This window comes from Sturnus vulgaris, chromosome 16 (genome assembly GCF_052056855.1).
Source record: "Sturnus vulgaris isolate bStuVul1 chromosome 16, bStuVul1.hap1, whole genome shotgun sequence".
In the NCBI taxonomy this organism is placed as follows: domain Eukaryota; kingdom Metazoa; phylum Chordata; class Aves; order Passeriformes; family Sturnidae; genus Sturnus; species Sturnus vulgaris.
The window spans coordinates 15,129,540-15,154,707 of record NC_142258.1 but is presented as its reverse complement, the minus strand read 5'-3'; the positions used below and the strand labels follow the sequence as shown (position 1 = coordinate 15,154,707).

Sequence of the window (25,168 nt, the reverse complement as noted above, 5' to 3'; positions counted from 1 at the left end):
AAGATGCAGACTGTATTTGTGGAGGCACATGGTGGTTGCAGAGGTCCAGCAGCTGTCAGCAGTGTGCTGTCTGACACCAGGCTCATGGCTCCTCAAGCTCGCCCAGCGCCACATGCTGTCAGCTGCAGTGGGACAGCTGAGGGGATGGAGATCAATGGTCCTGCTGCAGCTGTGCCAGGACATGTTCAGTGGGCTCTGTTGTCTTTTTTGGTGTGGTTGTGACACTCAAACCTCTCCCTGCTTGAGAGGAAGGTATCCATTCTTTCTGCTCAGGGAGAATTATCTGTTCCAAAACCCTTAGGTGATCCCAGGGGCCCACACCTGTCCTTGGGACTGAGTCGGTGGCCTAGAATGGCCCCCTGGGCCCCACATCATGGGGACATGGGGGATTGGGGTGTCTCTTGGTGTGCTGGAGCTGTGGGAATGTTCGTGGCACTCCCTGTAGGAATTCCCTGTAGTCCTGGGGGAATTCTCACTAGAGGAGAATTGTCAGCATTTTCTTAGGGGAATTTGAGAGTTCTGGGAGTATCAGGGCCTTCTTGGGGAAATCTGGAAGCTCTGGGAGTATGAGGCATCTCCCTGGGTGTGTGGTATCCCCAGATGTCACAGTCCCCAGTTCCTCACAAGCACTGCCCAAGTGCATGGGGATCTCGGAGATTTGGGGTACCAAGCTGTCATCAGTGGGGTGGAGGTGTCAGGGGACCCCAGGGAGGGGAGGCCTGCCCAGGTCACTGGCCACGGGGATGGGCTCACTTGGTGGCCCTTGGGCACACCTTGGGGCAGGGGTAGTGACAGGGACCCCCAGGGCCTTGGGAATCTCATCCCCTTGCAGCCCCTCAACAGCCCATCAACACCCAGTCTCCTCCTCGACTCTCTACTCTGCCAGTGCTCCCCAACAGCCTCTGCTCACTCTCCAGCTCCCCCAGTGACCCCAAACCTTCCCCAGTGATGACCCAGAGGATCCTACTGCCCCACCATTTCATTCCCCACTTGCTGTCCCACCCTGAGCCACTGCTTACCCAAGGAAAGAAAGGGATGTGGCCTGGACATGGGGTGCACGGCCTCCCTGATCTCCTTTGACTGCTGGACAGTTTTCTCCGTGTTTGCCATGGCCCTGATGGTTCAGGTCCCTACCAGAGCCATTCTGAGGGGTCTGGCTGTCCCCAGATACAGCACAGGGGCTATCACCTGTCCCCTGTTCCTCACACACATGGGCTGGGCTGGTCCCTCACTGCTCCATGAGGGGATTCTGTCACAGCTCCCCAGGTTACCCTTTGGATTGCTGGTTTAACCATTCCTATCGCTAAAGTAGCTACTAAAACACTTCAAATCATAAACTATGTCGAGTTGGAAGGGATCCACAGGGATCACTGCCTCTTCTGGCTCCCTGCTCTTTAAAAGACCAGTCTTCCCAGTACAAAGTGCCCCAGGTACGTGGGGGCTGGAAGACTCCTCCTCAGAACGGTTGAAGGCAAAGGAAAGAGTGATAAAAAGGACTTTTGGCAGCAGTGCCTCTTCTGCCACCTCCCTGGGCAGAGAGGTAGGATGACATAGGTGGAAGCTAAGTTTTCACTGGAAATCTGTCAGAACGGGTTGGTAGAAAGGGTGTGGTAGAGTGGGAGAAGAGAACCAAGTGTGTGTGTGAGGAGCTCAGTGTGACTCTGCTCCCTGGAGCAGCCTGCTCCAAAATCCCTGGGATCCAGAGTGTCTCTCTCATCACCCCAAGGCCCACACTGTCCTGCTGCCAGGTATCACTGAAAGGTGAGTACAGGGGTTGGAGATCCCCAGGATCCAGCAACAATGAACTCCCACATGGGGAGCACCTAGGACTAAGCAGACAGTAAATGACAGAGGAGCTGAGACAATGCAGAATAAAGACTCTTTTATGGAAGAGACAAAGCAGGTGCAGCTCTCACCATGTTCACCCAAGGAGGAAATCAGCTCCTGGCCATCAGTGGTGCTTGTGGAGCTCATCTCTCAGGGGTGGCATGATCTCTCCAGTCTCTAAAATCCTGTCCCCCTGTGGGATGAGAGCGTGGTGAGCATTCCCCGTGGCACCCAGACTCGCCCTGCACAGCCCAGTCCTTCAGGGAACCTGAAGTCCCCACTGCCAGGCAGGAATCTCACAACTCACTCAGAACACTCTCATTCACCCAACATTCCCAGACCACTGGAATAACGTCAAGCAAAATTATCTAGAGTCTGAACTTGCTTTACCCCTTGTTTTCACTACAGAACAGCAGCCACACATTTTGAGCCTGTTTTGTTTAAAAAATTACTTATAACACTGCATAATACTCTCCAGCAGTGATCAGTGAGTCCAAACCCACAGCCCAGAGCCCATAGAAAGCCATGGAATCCCTCAAAAATCAGCTTGCTGCCCCAGCACCACTTGTTCCAGCTCCAGGCACAGTCTTGGCCTGCTGAGTGGACCTAAATCGACTGAAAAATTACGGTGAAGATAGAGGCCAACAGCCCGACTTTCAGTGTGTTGCTTTGTGGTTATTTGGGATGGAATATTTTATAATTTTATGTTAGAGCATGATTAGGAGGTATTATGCCAAAAATGGGCAGCACGCAGAAAGGGCAGAGCTGATATTCTGTGGGAATATTTGCCCTCTGACTTGTTACACCAATCAGTAACAGCTCAGAGCAGCCTGAAAACAGAAAAGACTGAACATTGTGACACTCTCTGCTTCATGAAACTTGTCCCAAGCTGAGGTGGCACAACTCTCTGGGGACACCTGAGTGTGGGGGTCCTTCAGGGACAACTGGGACCAGGGCAGAACCAACATTCTCAGTGCTGACAATGAGGAGAAGCAGAGTCACTCCTGTGTGATTCCACGTGTTAATAATCACCAGGGCTTTGCACACTCATTCCCAAAGGGAATGGTTGTATTTTCCACCCAGGATGGGCAGCACTGGCCACGTTCTGACAGCCAGGTGCTACAGAGGAGGTAACATTGAAACAGGGATTGAAGACAAGATGAAAGTGCCCAAACCCACTGTCCCTGTGCTGCCCACAGGATCCAGCACAGCCCTTGGGAAAGTCGTCACTAGATGTTTCTCAGGTGCTGCACAAACCTCCCTGGAAACCCCTTCCCATCTGTGTGACACAGATGAAAGATAAGACAAGTGTTAAGAGACTTACTGGGAATATCCGTGGGTTTGTCACAACCACACCGTGTGGAGATTTCTGGAAGCAGGGGGAGAAGAGAGGGAAGGGTAAAGAGAACAGTGTTACTTGGAGGAAGCAGAAAGGATTTTCAAAATGGGTATGACAACCCTTCCAGAATACAAACAGTGCTAAACCCAAGTCTTGTTAAACCTTCCACTGCTTAGAGAAATACCTGAGGCTACAACAGTCACACCTGCTAGGGAGGGCAGGGGTGGCATTTTCCCTCCCCACACCAACAGCTGCCCTGGTTATTACCAGCAATGATGTTTCCTGCTGTTTGTGCAGGGCACGAACAATTCAGACACAACTTTTCTGCTCACATCACAGGAAAAGCTGGGCATCGCCATAAATCATGGAATGGTTTTGGTTGGAAGGGACCTTAAACCTTCCATGCCCTGCCATGCACAGGGACACCTTCCCTTATCTCAGGTTCCTCCAAGCTCTGTCCAACCTGGCCTTGGACACTGCCAGGGATCCAGGGACAGCCACAGCTTCTCTGGGCACCCTGTGCCAGGGCCTGCCCACCCTCCCAGGGAACAATTCCTTCCCAATATCCCATCTGTCCCTGCCCTCTGGCAGGGGGAAGCAATTCCCCCTTCCCCAGACCCTTGTCCCTAGTCCCTCTCCAGTTCTCTTGGAGCTCCTTTAGGCCCTGAGGTGTCCCTGGAGCCTTCTCTTCTCCAGCTGAACACCCCCAGCTCTCCCAGCCTGGCTCCAGAGCAGAGGGGTTCCAGCCCTTGGGACGCCTCTGTGGCCTCCCCTGGCCTCTATCCAGCAGCTCCACGTCCTGCTGCTGTTGGACCCCAGATCTAGAGGCAGCCCTGCAGGTGGGGTCTCACAAGGGTGATTTTTTGTGATGAAGAATCACACAAAATTTATATATAACTACTATCCCAGCAAGGAAACACAAGTGGTGAACAGGCCACGGGGAACAACCTTCACCTGCAACCGCATGTCAGCAGCACATTCCCACTCCTCGCATCATCCCCCTCGCTGGGCTTTCTCCAGCGCTTCCCCGCCCCTTCCCGAGCATTCCCGTTAACCCCCCGGGCCCCGCACGCACCCGGACGTGGTACTTCACGTAGTAGGTGATGGCCCAGGCGGGGAGCAGCACCCGCAGCATGAAGAAGCGGCCGCTCTGGTAGAACTTGTGCACCTGCGGGCACAGGGACAGTCAGGCCGGGGCAGCGGCCCAGGAAAGGCCGCACGGTGCCCGCGTCCCGCCGCTCACCTGCTGCCGCCAGGGATCCCCGGGCTGCAGGAAGCGGTCCCAGAAGGCGGCCACGGGCCCGAGCTTCCGCGGCGGCAGGACGGGCTCCCGCGGGCTCAGCTCCTGGTCCCGCAGCCAGCGGCGCCGGAGGGCGCGGAGCTGCTGCACCCGCAGCTTCTCATCCTCCACAGGGCCGCTCATGGCGCCTGAGCCCACCCGGTCCCGCTCGCTCCGGTCCGGTTCGGCCCCGCTCGGCTCGCTCCGGTCCGGTTCGGTCCCGCTCGGGCGCCGTGTCCTTCGCCGCGGCGCGCGGCAGTGACGTCACGGGGCGCGCAGTTGTGACGTGTCCAGGCAAGGCTGCCGAGGTGATGGCGGTGCTGTGGCCGCTCTGCCGTGATTGAAGCTCCGAAAACCGGGAGTGTCTAGGGTAAAAAACAGCTCGGGATGGCTCAGCTGTGGCCTCTTCCAGTGCCTGCAGGGAACTGAGGGGAAAGATGAGGCAAATCTATTTGCAACAGCATAGAGAGGACGAGGGAGAATGGCTTCGCAGTGCCAGAGGGCAGGGTTAGATGGGACATTAGGAATGTGATAATTGATAAAAGATTCGTGTTAATCATAAAAGCATTAGGGTTTGTATAAACCAGAATCCTAAGCTCTGAAGTGAAGCATGGACACTAGATAAAGCAAATTATATTATAAAATCATTCTGTTTACAATCACCTTGTTATGTTATATTATGTTGTGTTATGTTGCATTATGTTATATTATGTTTTCCAAATAAGTTGTATCGGCTACCGGCTTGCAAAATCAGATTTCCCAATAGCCCTTCCTGCCTTTGTCTGATCAATGCTGCTTATCTCAAGGACCAGACTGTGGTCACTGCGCTGCAAAGAGAGAGAAAAGACAGCCACACACACGGACTTCTTTCGGGGAAAAAAAGGCCAACTTTATTGTACGGACATCCCGTATTTAAAGTGTATTACGTCCAGTTAGGACAAGACAGGAGCTCATTGGACAATTGGGACAAACATCCCCTGGGACAACATGTCCGGATGTCCCATGGGAAAGACACCAGGTGTTAATCTTTATTATGAATTCCAGTCTGTTTTTCACCAAGTTATCACTCTGGGAGACTGCCTCCCTTAACTGAAGCTGTAGTCAGCTTATCAACCTGGGAATGGACCTGAGAGACAGGAGAAATCCAGGCCTGAAAGGAATTGCCAAGCTGTAATTTCCTAGCTCTCTAAATGTGTGTGTCCACACCAGACTTCCAGAACTTCTCTGGTGGTTATCTACAAGGACCAGATGGCTATCTGTGACTGATTATCACCCAAAGGCTTTGTGAATTTGTGTAAAGATCTTTATTCAACCACCACTGCTTATGACAACAAAAAACCCAAAAATTATTGATTACAATGAGAAACCACAGTCTAAGAAGAGGCTGCAAACCAAGGTTCGGTGGAGGGTGGAGTGGGCGGTGACCCCTCACCTTCCCCAGCGCGCTGCTTGCTCTTTCTATATCAAATAAAGCAATCTAAATTTTGCTGAATATCGAGACTTTTGTCTCTCATTTATAACAGGAAGGAATTGTTCCCTGTGAAGGTGCTGAGGCCCTGGCACAGGGTGCCCAGAGCAGCTGTGGCTGTCCCTGGATCCCTGGCAGTGTCCAAGGCCAGGTTGGACAGGGCTTGGAGCAGCCCGGGACAGTGGGAGGTGTCCCTGCCCATGGCAGGGGGTGGGATGGGATGGCCCCTAATCACCTTTCTCAGCCAAACCATTCCATGATCCCACTGATTCCATTATTCCAATAATCTTTGATTCTGTGTTTCCAATGATTTCGTGATTCCATAATTACAATGTTTCCATGATTCTTATGATCCCAATGATTCATTGATCCGATGATTCCATGTTTCCCCGATTCCAGTGTTGCATGATCTCGATGCTTCCCTGATCCCAAAGATTCCCCGCTCCCGGTGTTTGTTTTCCCTCTCCCGACATTCCCGCGCCGTCGCTGCTCGGCTCAGTCCCAGCACGGTCCGGTCACAGCGGGGGCGTGGCGCCCCCTTGCGGCGGGGCAGCTCACTCGGGGGAGCCGCGCCGTGTCCCTGAGATCGCGGGTTCGATCCCCGCTCCGGCGGTCCCTGGTTCGCGCCCCGTCGGGCGGTGCCGCTCCGCCCTCTGGGCGGCTCCTCCTCCGGGCACTGCGCCGGGCGAGGCCGGGGATTCGCGGCCTGCCGGGCCGTGCTGTGCGGGGCCATGGCCGAGCCGGGGCCGGGGCTGGCGCTGCGCTTCCAGCGCCGGTTTCTGGCGGCGCGGCCGCTTCGCTCGCTGCCCTGGCCGGTACGGGGGGACCGGGCGGGGGGGAGGCGGCCCCGAGGCGTTGTTAATTAATTAATATATTTATTTATTTATCTATCCTGCTTTAGGAACTCGAACAAAGCCTGCGGACCGCGCCGGACTCCGCGCTGCTGGCGGATATTCTGCGCCAGGTGAGGGACAGCTCGGAGTCACCCCCGTGCCACCTGCGGGCGGTGCCAGCGCGCGTCCCAAAGCCGCCGGAATGACTCAGAAATACCGAGAGCGGTGAGCCGGTGTCGCAGTGTTTCGTTAGGCTCTACAGAACTGCAGATTTCCTTCTCTGCCTGGTATTCGGGTGCTCTTAGATCAAAATTGAGACCCACGTGCCAGAGCACTTATGTGGTGAATGGCACAGTCAGCGCAGCTGCTCCTGAAATTCGGGAATACAGGGAGTGGTGATGCCTAAACTGTCCCTGCAGATGGAGATCATAAATCAGACAGCAAACCAAAGTGGAAAGAAGGAAGAGAAGAGCAAAAGAAGGAGGAGAGTAAATTGGATTATTTCCACTCCACTTTCCTCTTTACTCTATTGAAAAGTTGCCACAAAAAGTAAGACATTTGTGCCACAAATCTGTAAACTCACAAACCTGTCAGAAATCATCCCATTTCAATTTCTGGCTTAGCATCTCTTATACAGACTAAATTCCAATGCATTTCATGGTACCCAGAGCCAATTAATGGTCCTTCTCTGGTCCTTAGTGCCTGTCCTAAACCTTGCCCTGGGTAATTGATTTCCATGGGTGTTCTCATTCTAGACAATTCTTCATCCTTTGTGTGTGAAATATCCCCCTTCGGCCAAGTACAGGAGGTGCTTCCTGACTGAGCTCATCAAAAAGGTACCTCTTGCTTTTCAGCTTATTTTTCATTGTTTTTTTTTTTTTTCCCTTGAAAATACCTCATGTAATTACCAACCACAACATTCAGTGTAAATACACTGTACTAAAATGGGGCTTAGAGGGCAATTGTTTTCTGTTTCATGACAATATGATGCTCAGAGCTGCCCTGTTCTCCTCCCCACAGATTGAATCCACAGCAGCTGAACCCCTGGATGAACTCTACGAGGCACTGGCAGATGTTCTAAAAGAAGAAGAATCTACTCACTGTTACAAAAACTACTTACTGGTAAGAACTGACCCTGCACTCTTCTAAACCACATTTACTCACTCAAAGTAAGCAATAATTGAAAAACACCCACCCTGAAGCTTGGAGTGCTTCCTGCCTTTTTCCAGGTGCTCCTCTTGATTGTAAACTCTAAATCTATGGCCTATGCTGATCCATCTTTGTCTTCCCTTGTCCTGCAGCCCACGGGGGACTGTGTGAGCCTGTCCGAGAGCACTGCTCTCATCTCCAGGGGCACCACGGGGCTCGTCACATGGGAGGCTGCTCTGCTGCTGGCACAGTGGGCACTGCAGAACCCCAGTGTGTTCAGGGACAGGTATGGCAGCAGCAGGGCTGCAGCAATGAGGACAGAGGTGTTCACTCCTGCAGGATCACAGAATGGTTTGGCTGAGAAGGGACATCATTCCATGGGCAGGGACACCTCCCAGTGTCCCAGGCTGTTCCAAGCCCTGTCCAGCCTGGCCTTGGACACTGCCAGGAGTCCAGGGGCAGCCACAGCTTCTCTGGGCACCCTGTGCCAGGGCCTGCCGACCCTCCCAGGGAACAATTCCTTTCCAATATCCCATCCATCCCTGCCCTCTGGCAGTGGAAGCCATTCCCTGTGTCCTGTCCCTCCATGCCTTGTCCCCAGTCCCTCTCCAGCTCTCCTGGAGCCCCTTTAGGCCCTGGAAGGGTCTCCAAGGTGTCCCTGGAGCCTTCTCTTCTCCAGGTGAGCACCCCCAGCTCTCCCAGCCTGGCTCCAGAGGGGCTCCAGCCCTCTGATACTGTGAGCTCCACAACTGCAATTTAATAACAGAAATATTTAATAACAGACTATACACCTAAAATAATTGAAATTTCACCCTTTTGCTGCTGTGTGTTTGCTGCTCTTTTCTGTTCTGCCAAACTTTAACCCAGGAGAGCACCCTGTCAAGACATGGTTTAGGATCAAGCCCCTGTACTGTGCAGTCTGACCTGCTCTGTGAGGTCAGCTGTTCTGTTTGCAGTAATTTTACTAACGACCATGAATCCATGGTGGGATTCACCAAGGATTATTTACATTAGGTGATTAGTGGGCAGCTCTGATCACATAATTTCTACTTTATTTATAAGCAGTCAAGATGAGCAAGGACTCTTGAGGAAAGATAATTTAATAATAAGCTCACAGGGGAAGGAACTGTGCTGCTCAGTGTCTGTTTCTCTTGACTGACTAAAAACTGGAGTTGCAGATGGCTAAAGCCATGTGGGAATGTCTCTCATCCCTGTGGTGGGAATGTGCCTTACAGAAATCAGCATTTCAGCTAATTAATTTTATGCTGACAATTCCACCCTCAGTTATTCCCAACTCTTCATTTGCTTGGGGCAAAGGTTAGATTGTGGATGGTTCACTTAAAAATTATTGTAATTATCTGGAACTGATTTTATCTTTAATTATATTTAGAATGTTTTGATTTCCAACTCAATCCTGATAGTACTTTTTACTCCATTACCCTCAGGACAATCCTGGAATTAGGGAGTGGGATTGGTTTCACTGGAATTGCCATCTGCAAGACCTGCCAACCCAGGACATTCATATTTAGTGACTGCCACCCCCATGTTCTCAGACAGCTGGGAGAAAACATCCAGCTAAATGGCTTCATCCCAGAGCCTGACACGACCTGGAGCATCCAAACAGAGTCCCAAGGACAGGAGGTGGAAGGGGAGAACTGCCAAAACCCAAAAGTGATTGTTGCTGAGCTTGACTGGGGCTCAGTGACAGAAGAACAGCTGCAGGGACTCAGAGCTGACGTTGTCATTGCAGCAGGTACCACAGCCACTCCCAGGGAGCAGGGATGGGCAGGGCTCAGCAACCCTGGCAGCCTCTTGAGGAATAACAATAACAGAAACCAACTACAGACCTTGTTTTGGACTTGGCTGTGTATAAATTCAGAGGGAGTTTTATAAAAACTCCAATCATGGAAAATCTAGTGCCAGTAGGATGAGAGTGGTGATACCTAATGAGAGCAGAATGTCTCAGCTGTGGGTCTTACACCCTGATTTGGAGCTTTGCAAAGAAAAACCTGACAATCCAGGTGCAAAGATGACTTTGGCATCCAAGGTATCACAGGATGCAGTGAATGGGAATTCTATAAAATGAAGTCACTGCATGGTACCTAATGCCAATGACACTGCTCAGTGCCCAACCAGCCCCAGCTGGACTCTGAAGGCAAGAACTGAGGGCCACTGACATCTTTCTGCTACTTGCTGTTTCTCATTGCAGCAGGATGTGCCCTTACCACACTGCAGCACAAGTAACTGCAGTGCTACACACACTACCTGGACACCTCTGTGTAGGAAACCCCCTCTGAGCATCAGCATTCCACTCCCCTTGGTGTTCACTGACCTCTCATCACCATTTCTGCTCTCCAGGGAATGACTCCAGATGAAAACTTCTGCAAATCCTTGGCATCAGCCTCTAAAGCACTCATTTCTAACAAGGCAGGTTTGTTTTGCCAAGGGCAGTGGGAATAGAGCACCAGCACTCAGTGGTTCTGCTGCCTCCCTTAGGATGGGCTTAAATAAAATATCTGACAATCCATTTACAAAAAGGAGCACTGATTTCTAGTGATGAGGGCATAGCCCATAAAATATCAATATTCTCCTGCACTGTAAAGACTGTATTTCTGCTTTGCTGTTTTTATTCTGGTTTTTGCTCAATTCTCAATAAATATTGTATGTTTCTTTTTTTGTAGATGTGGTGTATGATCCTGAGATAATTTTAGCCCTCATTGGGATGCTACAGAAACTCTCCACTTGCAGAGCAGACAGGAGAGCTCCTGAGGTGTTCATTGCCTCCACAATCCGGAATCCAGACACGTATCAGCTGTTCCAGGCTGAGTTGGGTGGGTGCCTGTTCCATCCAGTGTTCAGTAGTTTTGCCTTTTTGCCTCTTTCCCCATTACTTGTTCTGTGCTAGAGAGGAGCAGGAGCATTGTCCAAGAGCAGGATCTTATCCTAGAGCTGGATTTAAGAGCAGTAGCTTTTGCACATGGATTTCATCAGGAGCTTGGAACTCACCTTTAGGTGCATCCTGGCTATCACAGCTCACATCTGTGAGGGATGACTTGTAAGTCTGGTGCCAATAGGAAAGTAAAGAAACGTTTAAGCTTAAAGGAGGGAGCCATCAGTGCTGCACTGTCACAGTGATAACACCTGAGATGCAGCCCTTTATCTTATCTTATCTGTTCTTTGAGAGTTAAAACCCCCAACTAGAGATTTAATAAAAGAGGGATTTGGGGATTTTTCTTCATATACACTTCTAAAGCTTATCTTTTGGAGTCTCTTTGCTGTTCAGCTGGTGTTCACCAACTGGACCTGATGATCCCTGTGGGTTTCTTCAACTCAGGATATTCTGTGAAATTCTGGTTAATTCACAAAGCGACACCGAGTGTTCAGCAGAGGCATTAATGGGGTTAAAAAAAACCACTCATAAGCATTTGCCTGTCAATCACAGAATGCTAAAGATCTCTTCTTACAGAACTTGTCATGCAACTTTTGCTCTTTATTAAGCATAAATATGATTGCCAGTGTTTCTCTTCACAGATAAAGCTGGCATCAGGTGGCAGATGATTCCAGCCCACAGCAGCTGTAATTTTCTCTATGATGTGCAGCCAGATGTAACTATTCTACAACTATTTATATAGGCTTGGCTTGGCAAACAGAACTGGAATTTTGAGACCAACAGGAGCTGTCTCAGCCTTGTAAAATGATCCTGAATTCTGGAAATGAGGTTCTGAGGATACAGCTGGACATGTGGACATCTGGAGTCCTTCTTTCCTGTAATTCCCAGCATGGATCCAAGCCTGCTGCTTCCCCTGGGAAGTGACTGAACCTCAAGCAACAGAAACCAGAGAGCCCCAATCACACATCACTCGGATTCTGTAGAAGACAACAGAATTCAAGTGGGGCTTTTTTCCCAACTGTGTTGTGATTTGTACTATGTACTGTGTACTCTGGGCAGCCTGCAGGATCACAGGATGGGGATCTCACACAGAGAAGAGAGCAAAACGATCTTTCAGAGTAATCAATGAGTTTTGATACCAAAACCAGCTGTAACTGTTTACTCTGGTGTTTTATGTCTGTATATACTTGCAGTTTGGATTAGCTGAAAACCCCCCAATAAAACAGTGACCAATACCTGTAGTTGTGTGCCAGGATGCCTCTGCTGTAAATCAGGTGCATCTGTACTGTGCAGTGATGACAAGTCAGAATTGATGTCCCTTTCTCTCACCTAAGGACTGCCACTTCCACAGTGGCTGCTGGGACTGCAAAAGGAATCCCTCTCCATAGCAGTGCTCCAGGTATCCTGCAAAGAGCAAGGACTGAGCTCCCCTGCTCTCAGACTTTCCATCATCCATTATTCATTCTCCTGTCGGGCACCATTGGTCCTGAAGCAGAAAAATCAAAGTGCTGCTCATTCTTCTATTTCGACTTCCTTTTCTCTATTAAAAGCTACTTGAAATGAAAAAACTTCAACCTCTTCCTTCTGTAGCAATGGAGAGAAAACTGATGATACCTAACTTGAAACCTGAAGAATCTTTTAATTCAAGCTAAAGGAGACCATGGCTGCTCAGATCAAGCAGAAATAACCCCAGCCTAGGTTTTGGATCCCTGTCCCCAAAAGGAAGAACTCAAATGTGTTATTTCCAGAGCAAACACAAACTGGCAGCCCACACAGGAGTTCCTTTATCTCCTTACACAAAATTCAAGTCAAAGGTTCTGTACAGAGCTCATTTTGGATCTAAAAAGTTCTATTATAGGAAGAGGAAACCTCTTTAAATCTTTTGGCATTACTGTTTAATTAGAGAAGTGCCTAATTTACCTCCATGTGCACAGGAATGACCAAACCCTTACGCAGGATTTTGACTGAAAAAAAGGAAAAAAAACACTAAAAAAATGGCAAATCAATCTTTATGGATCATTCTTCAATCAGTAAGCTGAAGGTTTTGCCAAATTCCTACAGTAAAGCAACTTGACTCTATTTTCACCTTTTCTCTTTTGACAAAAGCAGATGAATTCAATAGTTGCTCAGAGTTTAAGACTACTGGTGCAGAACCTATTGCCCACACTTCCAAGCACATTTACCAATGACTGACATCTATTTCATCATCAAAAAGGTGATGAAAAAAATCTTGTAAGCATTAAGCTTGCATGTGAACACTGACCTTCATAAAAAGCTGTACCTGAGTAAGTACTCAGAAAGCAAAGTGCCTTTTGACTAAGTTATACATAATTTGTTCACATATTTTGGGTTTATTTTTCCCTTTTCTGTTCAACTGTTCAAGAAGAGATTAATTTTATGTTCTTTCCCAAGGTAAATGGGCACATTCATTTCAGTGTACAAAGGAGAACACTCACTGCAAGCTCTGCTTTGCTCTAAGTGCCCAGTAAAGCTGTCACACACCAATGCTGTGCTTCTACACTCTTGCACACACTGTCAAAAGGAAAAACAACTTGGAAACAAAATGGTTCCATCCCAATAAAACCACACAGGAGGATATTCAGTGCTTGGGCACTTGGGCACTGGCCATCGAACTGACCAGCTGAAATGAAACAACTCAAATGAAAAACATGTGCCATATGCCAAAACCACACCCAAATCACCCACTGAAGTGCTGACTGTACAGGAGGTAAAGCTGGTAATAGTTTCTATTTGTACTCAAGGATCTTCACCAAAAAGGGACCTTCAAGCAGCACAGGGCACACAATGAACAGCCTCAGCACCTTCAGCACCTCTCACTCACCCAGGAAGCTGAAACTGTAAAGGAAGAGAGTTAGAGCCCCATTCCAAGACAAAGGAGTTAGAAAGTATAAATGCAAACAATATAAAGTGTTTATTCACTGTTTCCCAAATCTCTGCAGCTGCAGGAATGTGTTTGACCCCCTCCTTCCCCCCAGTCACTGCTTGTTCCCCAGCAAGGGAAGGACAGTCTGGTCCCAGCTCTGGTCCCAGCGCAGCTGCCGGGACGCTCGCAGGTTCTCTCGGAAGCTCTGAAGTTTCCCTTCCAGGGCAGGGAAATCCAAGAAAAGCATCTGTAATTTAAAAAGCAAAACCACAGAAAAATAACTATCATGTTCCATTTGAGGCTTATTCCAGCCTCCCCAGTGGTAACCCTCAACTACAGCTGCACTTCTGGGGTCTGGCCCCACAAACAGAGAACAAGGACAATATCTGAAATGCTTTTGCCAGCTTCAGATTCACATTTAAACAGAAGTGAGGCTAACAATGGCTCAGGCCAGGCAGTACCTTGAGAGAATGCAAAACACATGAGTGATGCTCAGATCTGAAAAGGCTGCCCACACAGTGGCATCTCTGGGGTTATTTCTGAGAGGAAAGAAATCAGTCAGAGCCTTTACCTTCAGTTGTTTGGCAAGTTCCTGCGAGTCCCTGAATATCAGACCGTTCTCATTGTGTTTCACCAGTTCATGTAAACTGTGAAAAAAAAAAGACACAGAAGGAAAACTGAAGCAAAAAGTAGCGAGTGGGACATTTACAATGTTGCACACCAAACCAGGATATCTGTATCATTGTGGCCCCAGGTGTCACAAGCTCCATACCTGACATAATGAAATTATAGAGGCAGTTTTAAACAGTTAAAGACTTCTTCTCCTTTCTATGTCAGACTAAATCTACCACAACTGTACCAAAGGGCCCTCATTCTGTCTTTGTGCCTCTCATCTGGACATCCATTAAAAACCAGGGCAATGATCTACTTTAAAACCAGATTTTTTTTCTACAAGGAAAATATGTCCATGATCCATCATGAAATCTTCACAGAGAATTTATCTTCTTTTACAAAGCTACTGCTTTCCCAAAGGACCATAAATTTCCAAGAATGCCCATGCATACACTCAGCCTTTCACTGAAGAGATGTGTCTATGCAGAAGAAAGCTTTTTTTAAAAATTAAATATATGGAAACAATGGAAACAGGGATTTTTTTAAGGTAAGTGCTTGCATTGAATGCTCCCAATTTGTAGAAACTAGTATTAACTTTTAAACTTAAAACAACCTTGATTTCTATCTTTTTGGATTTTAAAAATCGCATAATACAGGAATCTTATTGAATTCCTGTATTTCAGTAGCTGCTGATCTCTGGCTTTGTAAGAATATTGTTTTATGTGATCCCCTTGAGCTGTAGCAGAATAAGCTCTTACCATTCAAAATGTATTGCACACACAGGTAAACAGCAGCCAAACATATCCACCACCTTCATGGGCAAATCCAAACCACTGGAGGATTTATGGAGACACACCCCCAGGTCTGCTGAGCCTGAAAAACCAACACAACACAGTCTGAACTCTCTGAAAGCAGCTCCTCTGTCCTCCTGCAAACCTTTATTTCTGTGCTGCTTTGGATGGTGCAAGTGAAACTTTCAACTGCTCAGACACAATTTCAACAGTCAGGGAAAATAATAAAGCACAGGGTGTTTTGGGACTCAAATTAGGGACTCAAATGTTAAATTAAAGGGGATTTTAAAGTTCTGTGTATCTTAAAACAGCCTTTCAGCCTCTCAGTCTGCTAAAAATGGTTAAGTAAAGGAAAATCTCATCACAATCCAATCAGGATACACTGCATGGCTCACTAGTGACCTCTCCCAGTTGAAGTCAGCTCAAACAGAGGAATTACACTGTGATTTTACAGACTTTATGTTAATTATTTGAAATGGACCAAATAAACAGTGTTTTACAGCCACATAAATTGTCAGGCTCTAACCCTGCAGAATGAACATCACATTGAAGATGTATTTTATAACTCTATTACTCCCACTTTATGCTGTTGCAATGAAGATGCTGAGGGAATAACATTCCAATGACAGGTTAATTTAGAATTTTAGCTACTTTTGGTTGCTCAGCCAACAACTTCTTCATTTCATGTACTGGAGTGACCCTGAAAGTAAAGTAGAACATGCACAGGCACCTGTATTTCAGCACAGCTGGAAGAAACAGAGTGCAAAGGCTGAAACAGCAACACAGCTACTCCTTGGGAAAACAGGGAAAAGCCAGCCAGGGGAGTTCAGCAGCTTTTCTGGAATGAGTCAAATCCATTAATATCTGTCACTAACCAGCAACTTTCCTGACTATATTCTCCCAGCTTCTGTGCAGTCTGCATCAGCCCCCAGCAACTGTGCTGAGTGGTGTCCCACACATCCTCAGTGCTTGTCCATCATGCACTATTTACCAAGCAGAAGAGGGTAATCCTCAGCTTCCAGCCATGGTGTACAGATCTGGATATGCTGAAAGTCCAGTTTTTGGATCAGTCCGTTGTAGTAATCTTTCAGAGGTCCTTTACCTGTTTAAAACAGAAAAATAATGTTGTATCAAGATGACTGAAAACAATGTGGTCTACAAGTGAAATACAGTGAAATACAAGCTCCTGTTGGATCAGGTGCACAAGCAGGATACAACATTTGTGGTACCCTGAAAAGACATGAAAAATCGAAGTTCCCTTGAAAGCAAGGTGCATCTGGACTTCTCTTACTCCATATTTCAATGAGTTTTCCATCAGTGTAGAATCATGGGGCTTTTAAGGTTGGAAAAGCCCTCTCAGATCAAGTCCAGCTGTTCCCCAGCACTGCCAGGGCCAACACTGACCCGCGCCCCAAGTGCCACATCCACATGGCTTTAAATTCCCCCAGGGATGGGGATTCCACCCATGGCAGCTGTGCCAGTGCTTGATCACCCTTTCCATGAAGGAATTCTCCTAATATCCATTCTAAACCTCCCCTGGCACAGCTTGAGGCTGCTTCCTCTGACATTGGTATTGCAGCAGCATATCAACATTGACCTTAGATTGTTTTTCATGCAGAGCTGGAGCAGACAGGGAGGCTCTTTAAAGATGTGCCATAACTGGTGGATAGTGCAATAACTCAAAATTTATAGCAAAAAGCTATAGCAAAAAGCTATAAATCACTGTCCTTATAACCAGACACAAAGGCAACAATCCCTCCTCTCTCTCACCAGCAACAGAAGAGTCAGCACAGAACAAAAGTGGCAACTAAACCTTCTGTTGGCACTGACAGAAGTGTAACACAAACATTCTTACCTGTTATCACACACACTAAAGCTGGAAGCTTGGCTCCCTCCTTGATAAACCTCTCATAATCTGGAGAAGATAAAACACTGGTCAGAGCTGACAAATCTCAGGGTGCTTGGTTGAAGAGTGGTGACAATGCATTCATTATTGAGCTTCCCACTACAAGCATGTATTAGTAACACAGCAGTAAATTCAGCAATGTTAACATTTACACACTTCTGCAGAAATAAATCCTGCTGTTTATGCATGAAGCATTTCTTCAACTGCTCCCTCATCAGTTGCTTCAACAGATCAATTTAGAATTGCAGCTGCAAAGTTTACAAGATAAGACAAAGTATTCCCTTCCTTCCCATTAGCAGATACCTGTGGAGAGTAAGTGTAATAGCTCAGAAAATAAAGCTGCAGTTTAGGAGCCAGTTAGGGATTTAATTCTTCCTGACAACTCTAATTGAATTCAAATGTTGTGCTGCTGTATTTCAATTACTAACGTTAAATTAATGCTAATTAATCAAATACAAATGCATTTTCTCCTGAATATAGAAGCATTGCTCTTTAGCAGAAACCCTTCTTAAGTGTCCAGAAGAGACCGCTTTGAAAAAGTGAGATTAATTCCTTCATACCAACCTTCTAAAGCTCTTAGAAGGACTGAGAAGTCTTCATCCTCTGAAAAAGAAGGCTTTATTAGTGACATTCATATTTCTACCATTTTTAAATTTTGTCTTTAAATAACAATTGAGATTTTCCTCACCTTCACCTACATAATTTAAATACAGACCATGTACTCCAAGGTTAAGTACATAGTCTGTACTTAAAGATTACTATTTACTAAAATGTGCTATTAAAAATCCCCTAGTTTATTTTCATAAATAAAAGTCCATAACCGTGCATAGTATTTATTTATTTCCCTGTTGGCAACATGACAAACAAACCAGCTACAAATACTGGACATCTTTGAAGCTATCAAGTTAAATTTTTCAAGTTTCTGAAACTGAGAATTAAGTGTAAAAACTGCCCTGATTATTCAAAGATAAAGACAATCCTGCCAATGGTCACTGGCAATGGATTTGTTTCCAGTCTTTGTTCCCTTCCTCATACAGAGGGAAAAAAAGTACATAATTATGTAATAGCCATCATCAGAAATCATGGAATCACAAATTGGTTTGGGTTGGATGGGACCTTAAAGCTCATCCCATCCCAGCCCTCTGCCATGGGCTGAGACACCTTCAGGGTGCTCAGTAAGGAGGAAATATTTAAGTTTCTTAATCTGTTTTACACCACCATGCAAGACACTATGTCTAGAATGAAAGCTAAAAAAAACAAGTAGGAAACCTCTTTTAATCATTCTTAAAGTTGAGCTCTATAATTAAAATATAACTTCCAAAAAATCATTCATTTGTAGCTTTATGTAAGCTACACATTTAATTGCATCATACACACCTTGTTTCAAATTCTCCCAAGGAAACAAAGGACAAACATAACTTCAGGTGTGAGAAAGTACAAAAACCCAATTTGATATGAAAAGCAGAACTGATTGCCAACCTGTCCAGCTGGTGCTGCTGATGAGCAGGGCTGGCCGGGCCCTGGCCTTCAGCACATTGCCACTTGTCCCATCCCTCTCCGTGAAGGCCGATCTGTCAGCACTGCCACTGGCAGCTCTGTACTATGGAAACACAACTTCCTGAGGATGAGCTACACACACAGCCAGCAACAGCAGGGAGCACTCTGCTTAACTGGCACGAATTTCTACACATTTGGCTTCAGATTTGCTGCTCAACTTGCTTAGAAACAGAATCATTACATTACAGAAATACCAGGACAGGGCAGGCCATCTTTCCCTCTTGCCTGCTGCTATAGACACAATTCCACTTTCCAACCAAATGTTTTCCTTCACCAGTTGAGCAGAGTCAGCCTCCCTTTCCACAGTCTATCTCACATTTAGCACAGCATGGAGGCCAACAGCACATTTATTCAACTAAACTCAGAACATACACATTCTGAGCTGGGCATTTCCAAAAAACCCCCACCGTGCAATGTGGATTTCACTTCTTTTTCAAGCTGTAGTTTAGTGAAGTTAACTCCCCGGTACCTCTGCTCCAGGTGACATCCTGCATGGCCAGAGGGGAGTGTTTAACACTTGGACCAAGATGCTGGAGGCTCTCCACAGTAATTAAGGAAGGGAAATTATTAAGGAAGCATCCAGCCACTGCAGTGTGGGTCAGTGGGAAGCAGACACCTGCAGAGTTCCACCCCAGACACTCCCCACAGATTGCCTCAGTGCTTATGCCAATTTCTTTAATAACAAAACGCTTCTACTACTTGTGTTACCACAGCTCAATCATTTCACTTCTGGCCTCTCCTAGTGACAATTAAGGCAACTCAGTGCCCTCTGTGCCTGCTGGGAGTCAGGATACCCCACACAAGTATTTCTGGTAACTTAAGTGCCACAAGTCCACGTCCCTTGGTTAAGGACTGTAGGGTCAGCTGCACTCGCACGTACCGTGGTTTGAAAGGCTCGTAGTCCTTGGCAAGTTTCATGAACAAGTTGTGTTGGAGGTCTAATGGTGTTTCCTTAAAATAAGATGCTGGTTTGTCATACAATGTTACAGCCCTAGGAGGAAATAAATGTGCAGCTTAAATAAGATGCAGATGTAACAATATGCACATGGTACAGTGGCAGGCTGCAACGATGTAATCAGAAAGAAATCATCTAAAGCAATACAGCAAAGTAATTAATTTTTTGACTCTTACAAGTTCCTGTATTCCTGTAGTTTGCTGGAACACACCAAGGTGGATACAGGTAACAAAGAATCCCTTTCTTTTGTGCTTATTCTAGGGGTGAAATGCACCTGTCAAAACTGCAGACATCACTGTCCTGATTTTCAAACTTACTCCATAACTGCCCTGAGCAACTCTTGAAGCCCTCAATACAAGCTGGCAGGCCAGAGTAATTGTTTAAATCTCAGTCATATCTGTCCCACTCCAGCAAACTTCCATGGCTCCTGGACTGCCACCTCAGTCAATGGGGCTTAGAAGGATAATGAAGATTCCTGAATGCCCACACTGCATTGGCCCATCACAAAACTGAGCTGATGTGTTTCAGTGGAGATGGATGAGCTCAGGAGCTGCTTTTGTAAAATCCCTCTGAATCCTAAATCCTCAGGGATCTGTTCTTTCATTTACTTAGCACACACACACTAAGTTGTCTGAGGCACATGACTTACTTGATCTTGAAATTCACCCAGAGATCTTTTCTCATGGCATCAGTGACACACAGGTTATAGTCAGACAAGCGCCCAAAAAGCTTTTCATACCTGACAAAAATCAAATGTCAGTCAGAAACCAAAGGCAGGTAATTGCAGCAACTGTCCCCAGTACCCATGCTTGATGAAAGCCAAATAAAAGCAAAAAAAAACCCAACTGCCCCCAGAATTGAAATTTGATTGCCAATTTTTGATGGACTCCTATTCTCCAAAGCCTTTAACTACACATAACCAATTATATTCAGCAAGGAGCTTTTCAAAGAAAAGCTGGAGTGTAAAGCAGCATTAAGAATAAAAATCCCAGGACATATAAAGGAATTTCAGTAACAAGATCAACATTTGCATATGTATGGAAAAGCCACCTGCCACTTCCTGCAAACCCCCTCCCACGTGTTCCACAAAGCAGCTGCAGAACAGAAACCAGTTTTACACAGCAAGGCCCAGAAACTCCTCCCCATGCCAATGATATTCTCCTCACTGGCCTCTGTTCTGAATTCCACCACAGCACGTCATTTATACAGAGCAGAAATGACTGTACAAACCATTCTGCAAGCAGGACCAGCGGGTGGCTCCTCCCGAGACTCAGGCCCATGATGGTGTAGCCATAATTGTGCCAATCAATGATGAGTTTGCTCCCCCACCACAGCCCTGCCACCCAGGCAACAGCTATACTGGGTAAGCCTGGGGGATTCTGCTCAAAACCAAAACCAAAATAGCATAAGACTGTGACCAAGTGACAAACACAAAGCAACTACCAGAAACAGAAAATCAAATTGAAATTGCATCACCTTAAGGGAGCTTCATGAACAGAGACTGTATTCACTTACAAACACTGGCAGATACTTCAAATTTAACCCTTGGATCAAGATCAAAATTCCTCTCTAATAAACACACCAACATTTCCAGTAAGATTTATTCTTTACTACTGCCTATGGCAATGAAGTTTCAAAGCACAACAACTAAAAGAAAGAGAAAACTTGACTTGTTAACAGACAATTCAAAGTTTAGGGCCAAAAAATACCTGCATACAGGTTTACACCACTGATGAGGCCAATTCAGCTCTGAAATAATTAGAACAATGTCTGAGATAGCTAAAAACGCCCTGTAATGTAGCACTACTTATTTTTATTGAAATTAGTCCTAATACAAAACATACCTGAAGAAGAATATAGGATGGCTGATCTATCCTCAGCAATGTGTACAGTAACTGCACTGATTGCACCAGCACCTTTAGGACATACTGGAAAAGCTTTGGACCCACTGCAAAGCGACAGAAAAACAGGTAAGAATACTAGAGCTCTCCCCACAGAAATGTGAACCAGCCAGCTCTGCAGACACAGGTCAAAATAACATGAAAATGGACACCTGTTTAATAACTTTACCAACGACCTGGGGAAGTGATTGAGTGCACCCCCAGCACGTCTGAGATGGCACCAAGCTGGGTGAGAGTGTCAATCTGCTTGAGGGTAGGAAGGCTCTGCAGAGGGATCTGGATGGACTGGATCACTCAAAAGCAGATCCTGAGGGGCTGGAGCGTGTCCAGGGAAGGGAACAGAGCTGGGGAAGGGGCTGGAGTACCAGGAGAGGCTGAAGGAGCTGGGAAAGGGGCTCAGCCTGGAGAAAAGGAGGCTCAGGGGGAACCTTCTGGCTCTGCACAACTCCCTGACAGGAGGGGACAGCCAGGGGGGATCAGGCTCTGCTCCCAGGGAACAGGGACAGGATGAGAGGGAACGGCCTCGAGCTGTGCCAGGGGAAGTTTAGGTTGGATATTGGGAAAAATTTTTCATGGGAAGGGTGGTCAGGCACTGGCACAGCTGCACAGGGCAGTGGTGGAATCCCCATCCCTGAAGGGATTTAAAAGTGGATGTGTCACCTGGGGCCATGTTTCTGTGGTGGCCTTGACAGTGCTGGGGGAATGGTTGAACTCAACGTTCTTAGAGGGCTTTTCCAACCTTCGTGATTTTATTCTGTGATCACTATAAAGCTATGTAAACATCTCGTGATCCCTACAAATTCTCATTCTGTATTTTGTACAGAAGGAAATCCTACACTCATTGAACAGTTTGGGTTGGAAAGGACCTTAAGGCTTATTTCATTCCAACCCCTGACATGGACAGGGACACTTTCCACTATCCCAGGCTGCTCCAAGCCCCTGGACACAGGCCACAATCCTGGCCTTAGACACTTCCAGGCATGGGGCAGCCACAGCTTCTCTGGGCAATAGGGGTAAACACAAGGTGGAGAAGGAAGAGGTAGAATGAAAATAATTCCCACATTTCACTCTGCACGTGAACAGCACCAATGTAAGGGCAGGTGTTTAATTCCAGTGGCTCCTGTTTAAAAGAGAAAAGGAGACAGTAGTGTGGAGCTGTGCGTGTGTTGAGGCTGGATCCGTACACGCTGCGGACTCTTCATTGTCCCCTGAACCCCAGCTCCCTCCGCTGCCTGCCCGGCCCGGCCCGGCCCGCACACACCTCGCAGCCCGCGCAGCTCCGTAACGGGCACCAGCCGGATGTTCTCGCTGTGCAGCACGTCCCGGTGCGGCCGGGTCTCTGCGGGGGAGAGCCCGGTCAGCGGCGCGGCCGCCCCGCCCGGCCCCGCGGCGCCCCGGCCGCCCCTCACTCACGGAGGTAGCCCAGCAGAGCGACCTCGCGCCCGTGCCGGGCCAGCGCCAACGCGTGGTACTGCATCCGCGGGCTGCGGCCCAGGTCCCCCAGCACGGCCACGCACACCCGGCCCGCGCCGCCCGCCTTCCGCCGCCGCCGCCACAGCAGCAGGACCAGTGGAGCCGCCACCGCGCCCGCCACCGCCGGCCACAGCCACGGCCACAGCCACGGCCCCGCCATCTTGGAGCGCCGCAAAGACGGGAAGGGCGCGGCGGGAGCGCCCCCTGGCGGCGCGGAGGTGCCCCGCTCTGAGGGGACCCCGGACGGGCAGCGGGACCGGGGAGATTACTGAGAGAATGGGTAATTAATTAATTACAGCAATAGAGAGGGGTTCATTAATTACAGCAATAGAGAGGGGTTCATTAATTACAGCGGCACTGGACATTCGTCCGCAGTATGGGGTTTCCTGGTATATTTTAGAGTATCTCGAAGTCAGGGGTCATTTCAGTGCAGCCCCATTACCATCCAATGTGCGTGCTTTTCTTTAGTTCGAATTCAGCTAAATTCTAACGAGATCTTTTCTGGATGTGAGCTAATACTCTACATTTCTGTGCTACCCCTCAGTTTGTTGTCTCAATCCCTGATTCTACTAGGTACTTCAACATCTGCATCCCACTGGTTTCTCATACGTGTACCTAATAAACAATTTCCCTCTCTTTTCAACTTGTTTTCTGGTGGAAATACAGAACAAACAGAAGCCTGCTGACAGAAACATTTGCCACATTATCTTGCCACCATGGAAGTGACTGAACACCACATTGAAAAAATCATTAAGTTGTACAAAATTTAAAATTAAGTCAGTTTTACAAAAGTTTAAAACTAAGTCAGTTGTACTGGCCAAGAATCCAGTAGCGGGTGTCACACAGTGCAGCGGACAAACAGTATTTCTTCACTACAAACAGGGATAAAAACACAAATGAAAGATGTTGGTGACCAGGGACAGGACCAAGGATCAGCTGGAGCTGTGCCAGGGGAGGTTTAGGGTGGATTTGGGAAAAGGTTCTTCACCAGAGGGTTCTGGGCTGTCTGAGGAAATCCTGGTCCATGTGGACAAGGATGCCCAGACCAGGCATTGGCCTCTCCATGGCTTTGCCTCCGAGCTCTTCAGAATGATGAGAACTGGAGAGGCTGAGTTTTAGCAGGAAGGAGGGTGAGCTCCAAGGGAGGAGAGCTCAGCTCAGCCCAGCTCTGTCCAAAGGCAGCAGACACAACCCCAGCTGCAGTTTTGGAGACCACAACATTAAAAAGATCTAAACCTATTAAAAATCCACCAGGAGAGGGCCACGAGGATGGTGTAGAGGGGAACAAAGCCAGGTGAGGATTGGCTGAAAAGAGGAGATTGAGGGGAGACTCACTGGGAGCTGCAGCTCCTTCAGAGGGGCAGCTCTGATCTCTGCTCCCTGTGACAGGGACAGGACGTGAGGGAACGGCTGGAGCTGTGCCAGGGGAGGTCAGGCTGCAAAGGTTCTTCCCCAGAGGGTGCTGGGCACTGCCCAGGCTCCCCAGGGAATGGGCACGGCCCCGAGGCTGCCAGAGCTCCAGGAGTGTTTGGACAGCGCTGCCAGGGATGCCCAGGGTGGGATTGTTGGGGTGTCTGTGCAGGGCCAGGAGCTGGACTGGATGATCCCTGAGGGGCTCTTCCCAAGCAGGAAATTTCACAACTCCGTGATTGCCTCTGCAGACCCTTGTGGCCCCCAGAATGGTATCCTGCTATTTCAGTTGTGTTTCTTTGCCCCCATGACAAAGCCAGATGTCAGATGTTGCATTTCCAGTGTAACTCTCCATATTGCCAAACTGCAAGTAGGTGGTAACAATGAAACCGTTGTTCCCTTTTAAAACATGTAACTAATTATGAGTGTAGGCAGACTGGTTTCACAATAAAATAAAGCCTGGAATGTTTGCTCAAAGATTCTGCTCCGAATGCATATTTTTCTACTGATAAAGCATAAAATCATAGAATCTTCTGAGTGGGAAGGCACCTGCAGGGATAATCCAGTCTAACTCCTGGCTCTGCACAGACACCCCAACAATCCCACCCTGGGCATCCCTGGCAGCGCTGTCCAAACACTCCTGGAGCTCTGGCAGCCTCGGGCCATGCCCATTCCCTGAGGAGCTAAGATTTCCTCAAGAAAACGCCACTGTCACCCATTCCTGTCCTACTGTTACACATACAGCCCCAGCATGGCAGACACACATTCTGAGAGGAATGTTGGATTTGTCTTTACAAACAAGCTGTGGGTCTGCTGGTAGATAAGACTAGCACTGAGAAAGAAACAATGGGATGGATTCCACTGATTGATGAATGGAGAAAGATATTTGCCTTT

The 25,168-nt window shown here is 47.7% G+C and overlaps 3 protein-coding genes and 1 long non-coding RNA gene across 4 annotated transcripts; 2 read left to right on the top strand and 2 right to left on the bottom strand.

Moving 5' to 3' along the window:
* Positions 1 to 1,867: 1,867 nt before the first annotated feature.
* NDUFB6 (NADH:ubiquinone oxidoreductase subunit B6) lies at positions 1,868 to 4,729 on the bottom strand. Its single transcript, XM_014888500.2, has 4 exons — positions 4,410 to 4,729; positions 4,242 to 4,334; positions 3,152 to 3,196; positions 1,868 to 2,020 (listed from the first exon to the last, which is right to left on the bottom strand). Exons 1-4 carry the CDS (start codon positions 4,587 to 4,589, stop codon positions 1,952 to 1,954), a joined length of 387 nt encoding a protein of 128 aa, XP_014743986.1. The 5' UTR covers positions 4,590 to 4,729; the 3' UTR covers positions 1,868 to 1,951.
* LOC148221927 (uncharacterized) lies at positions 4,729 to 5,937 on the top strand. The gene is made up of 2 exons (XR_015807275.1): positions 4,729 to 4,815; positions 5,252 to 5,937. It is a non-coding gene; the product is annotated as an uncharacterized LOC148221927 (long non-coding RNA).
* A 631-nt stretch (positions 5,938 to 6,568) lies between these two features.
* EEF2KMT (eukaryotic elongation factor 2 lysine methyltransferase) lies at positions 6,569 to 12,026 on the top strand. The gene is made up of 8 exons (XM_014888557.2): positions 6,569 to 6,728; positions 6,815 to 6,877; positions 7,502 to 7,582; positions 7,767 to 7,868; positions 8,048 to 8,181; positions 9,341 to 9,648; positions 10,577 to 10,726; positions 11,427 to 12,026. The coding sequence occupies exons 1-8, from the start codon at positions 6,645 to 6,647 to the stop codon at positions 11,525 to 11,527; spliced, it is 1,023 nt and encodes a 340-aa protein (XP_014744043.1). The 5' UTR covers positions 6,569 to 6,644; the 3' UTR covers positions 11,528 to 12,026.
* A 1,672-nt stretch (positions 12,027 to 13,698) lies between these two features.
* Positions 13,699 to 23,047, bottom strand: ALG1 (ALG1 chitobiosyldiphosphodolichol beta-mannosyltransferase). Its single transcript, XM_014888558.2, has 13 exons — positions 22,805 to 23,047; positions 22,653 to 22,730; positions 21,335 to 21,438; positions 20,721 to 20,869; positions 20,140 to 20,229; positions 19,416 to 19,526; positions 18,458 to 18,573; positions 17,543 to 17,581; positions 16,928 to 16,987; positions 16,064 to 16,174; positions 15,040 to 15,154; positions 14,241 to 14,316; positions 13,699 to 13,916 (listed from the first exon to the last, which is right to left on the bottom strand). Exons 1-13 carry the CDS (start codon positions 23,022 to 23,024, stop codon positions 13,782 to 13,784), a joined length of 1,404 nt encoding a protein of 467 aa, XP_014744044.2. The 5' UTR covers positions 23,025 to 23,047; the 3' UTR covers positions 13,699 to 13,781.
* Between the last annotated feature and the right edge of the window lie 2,121 nt (positions 23,048 to 25,168).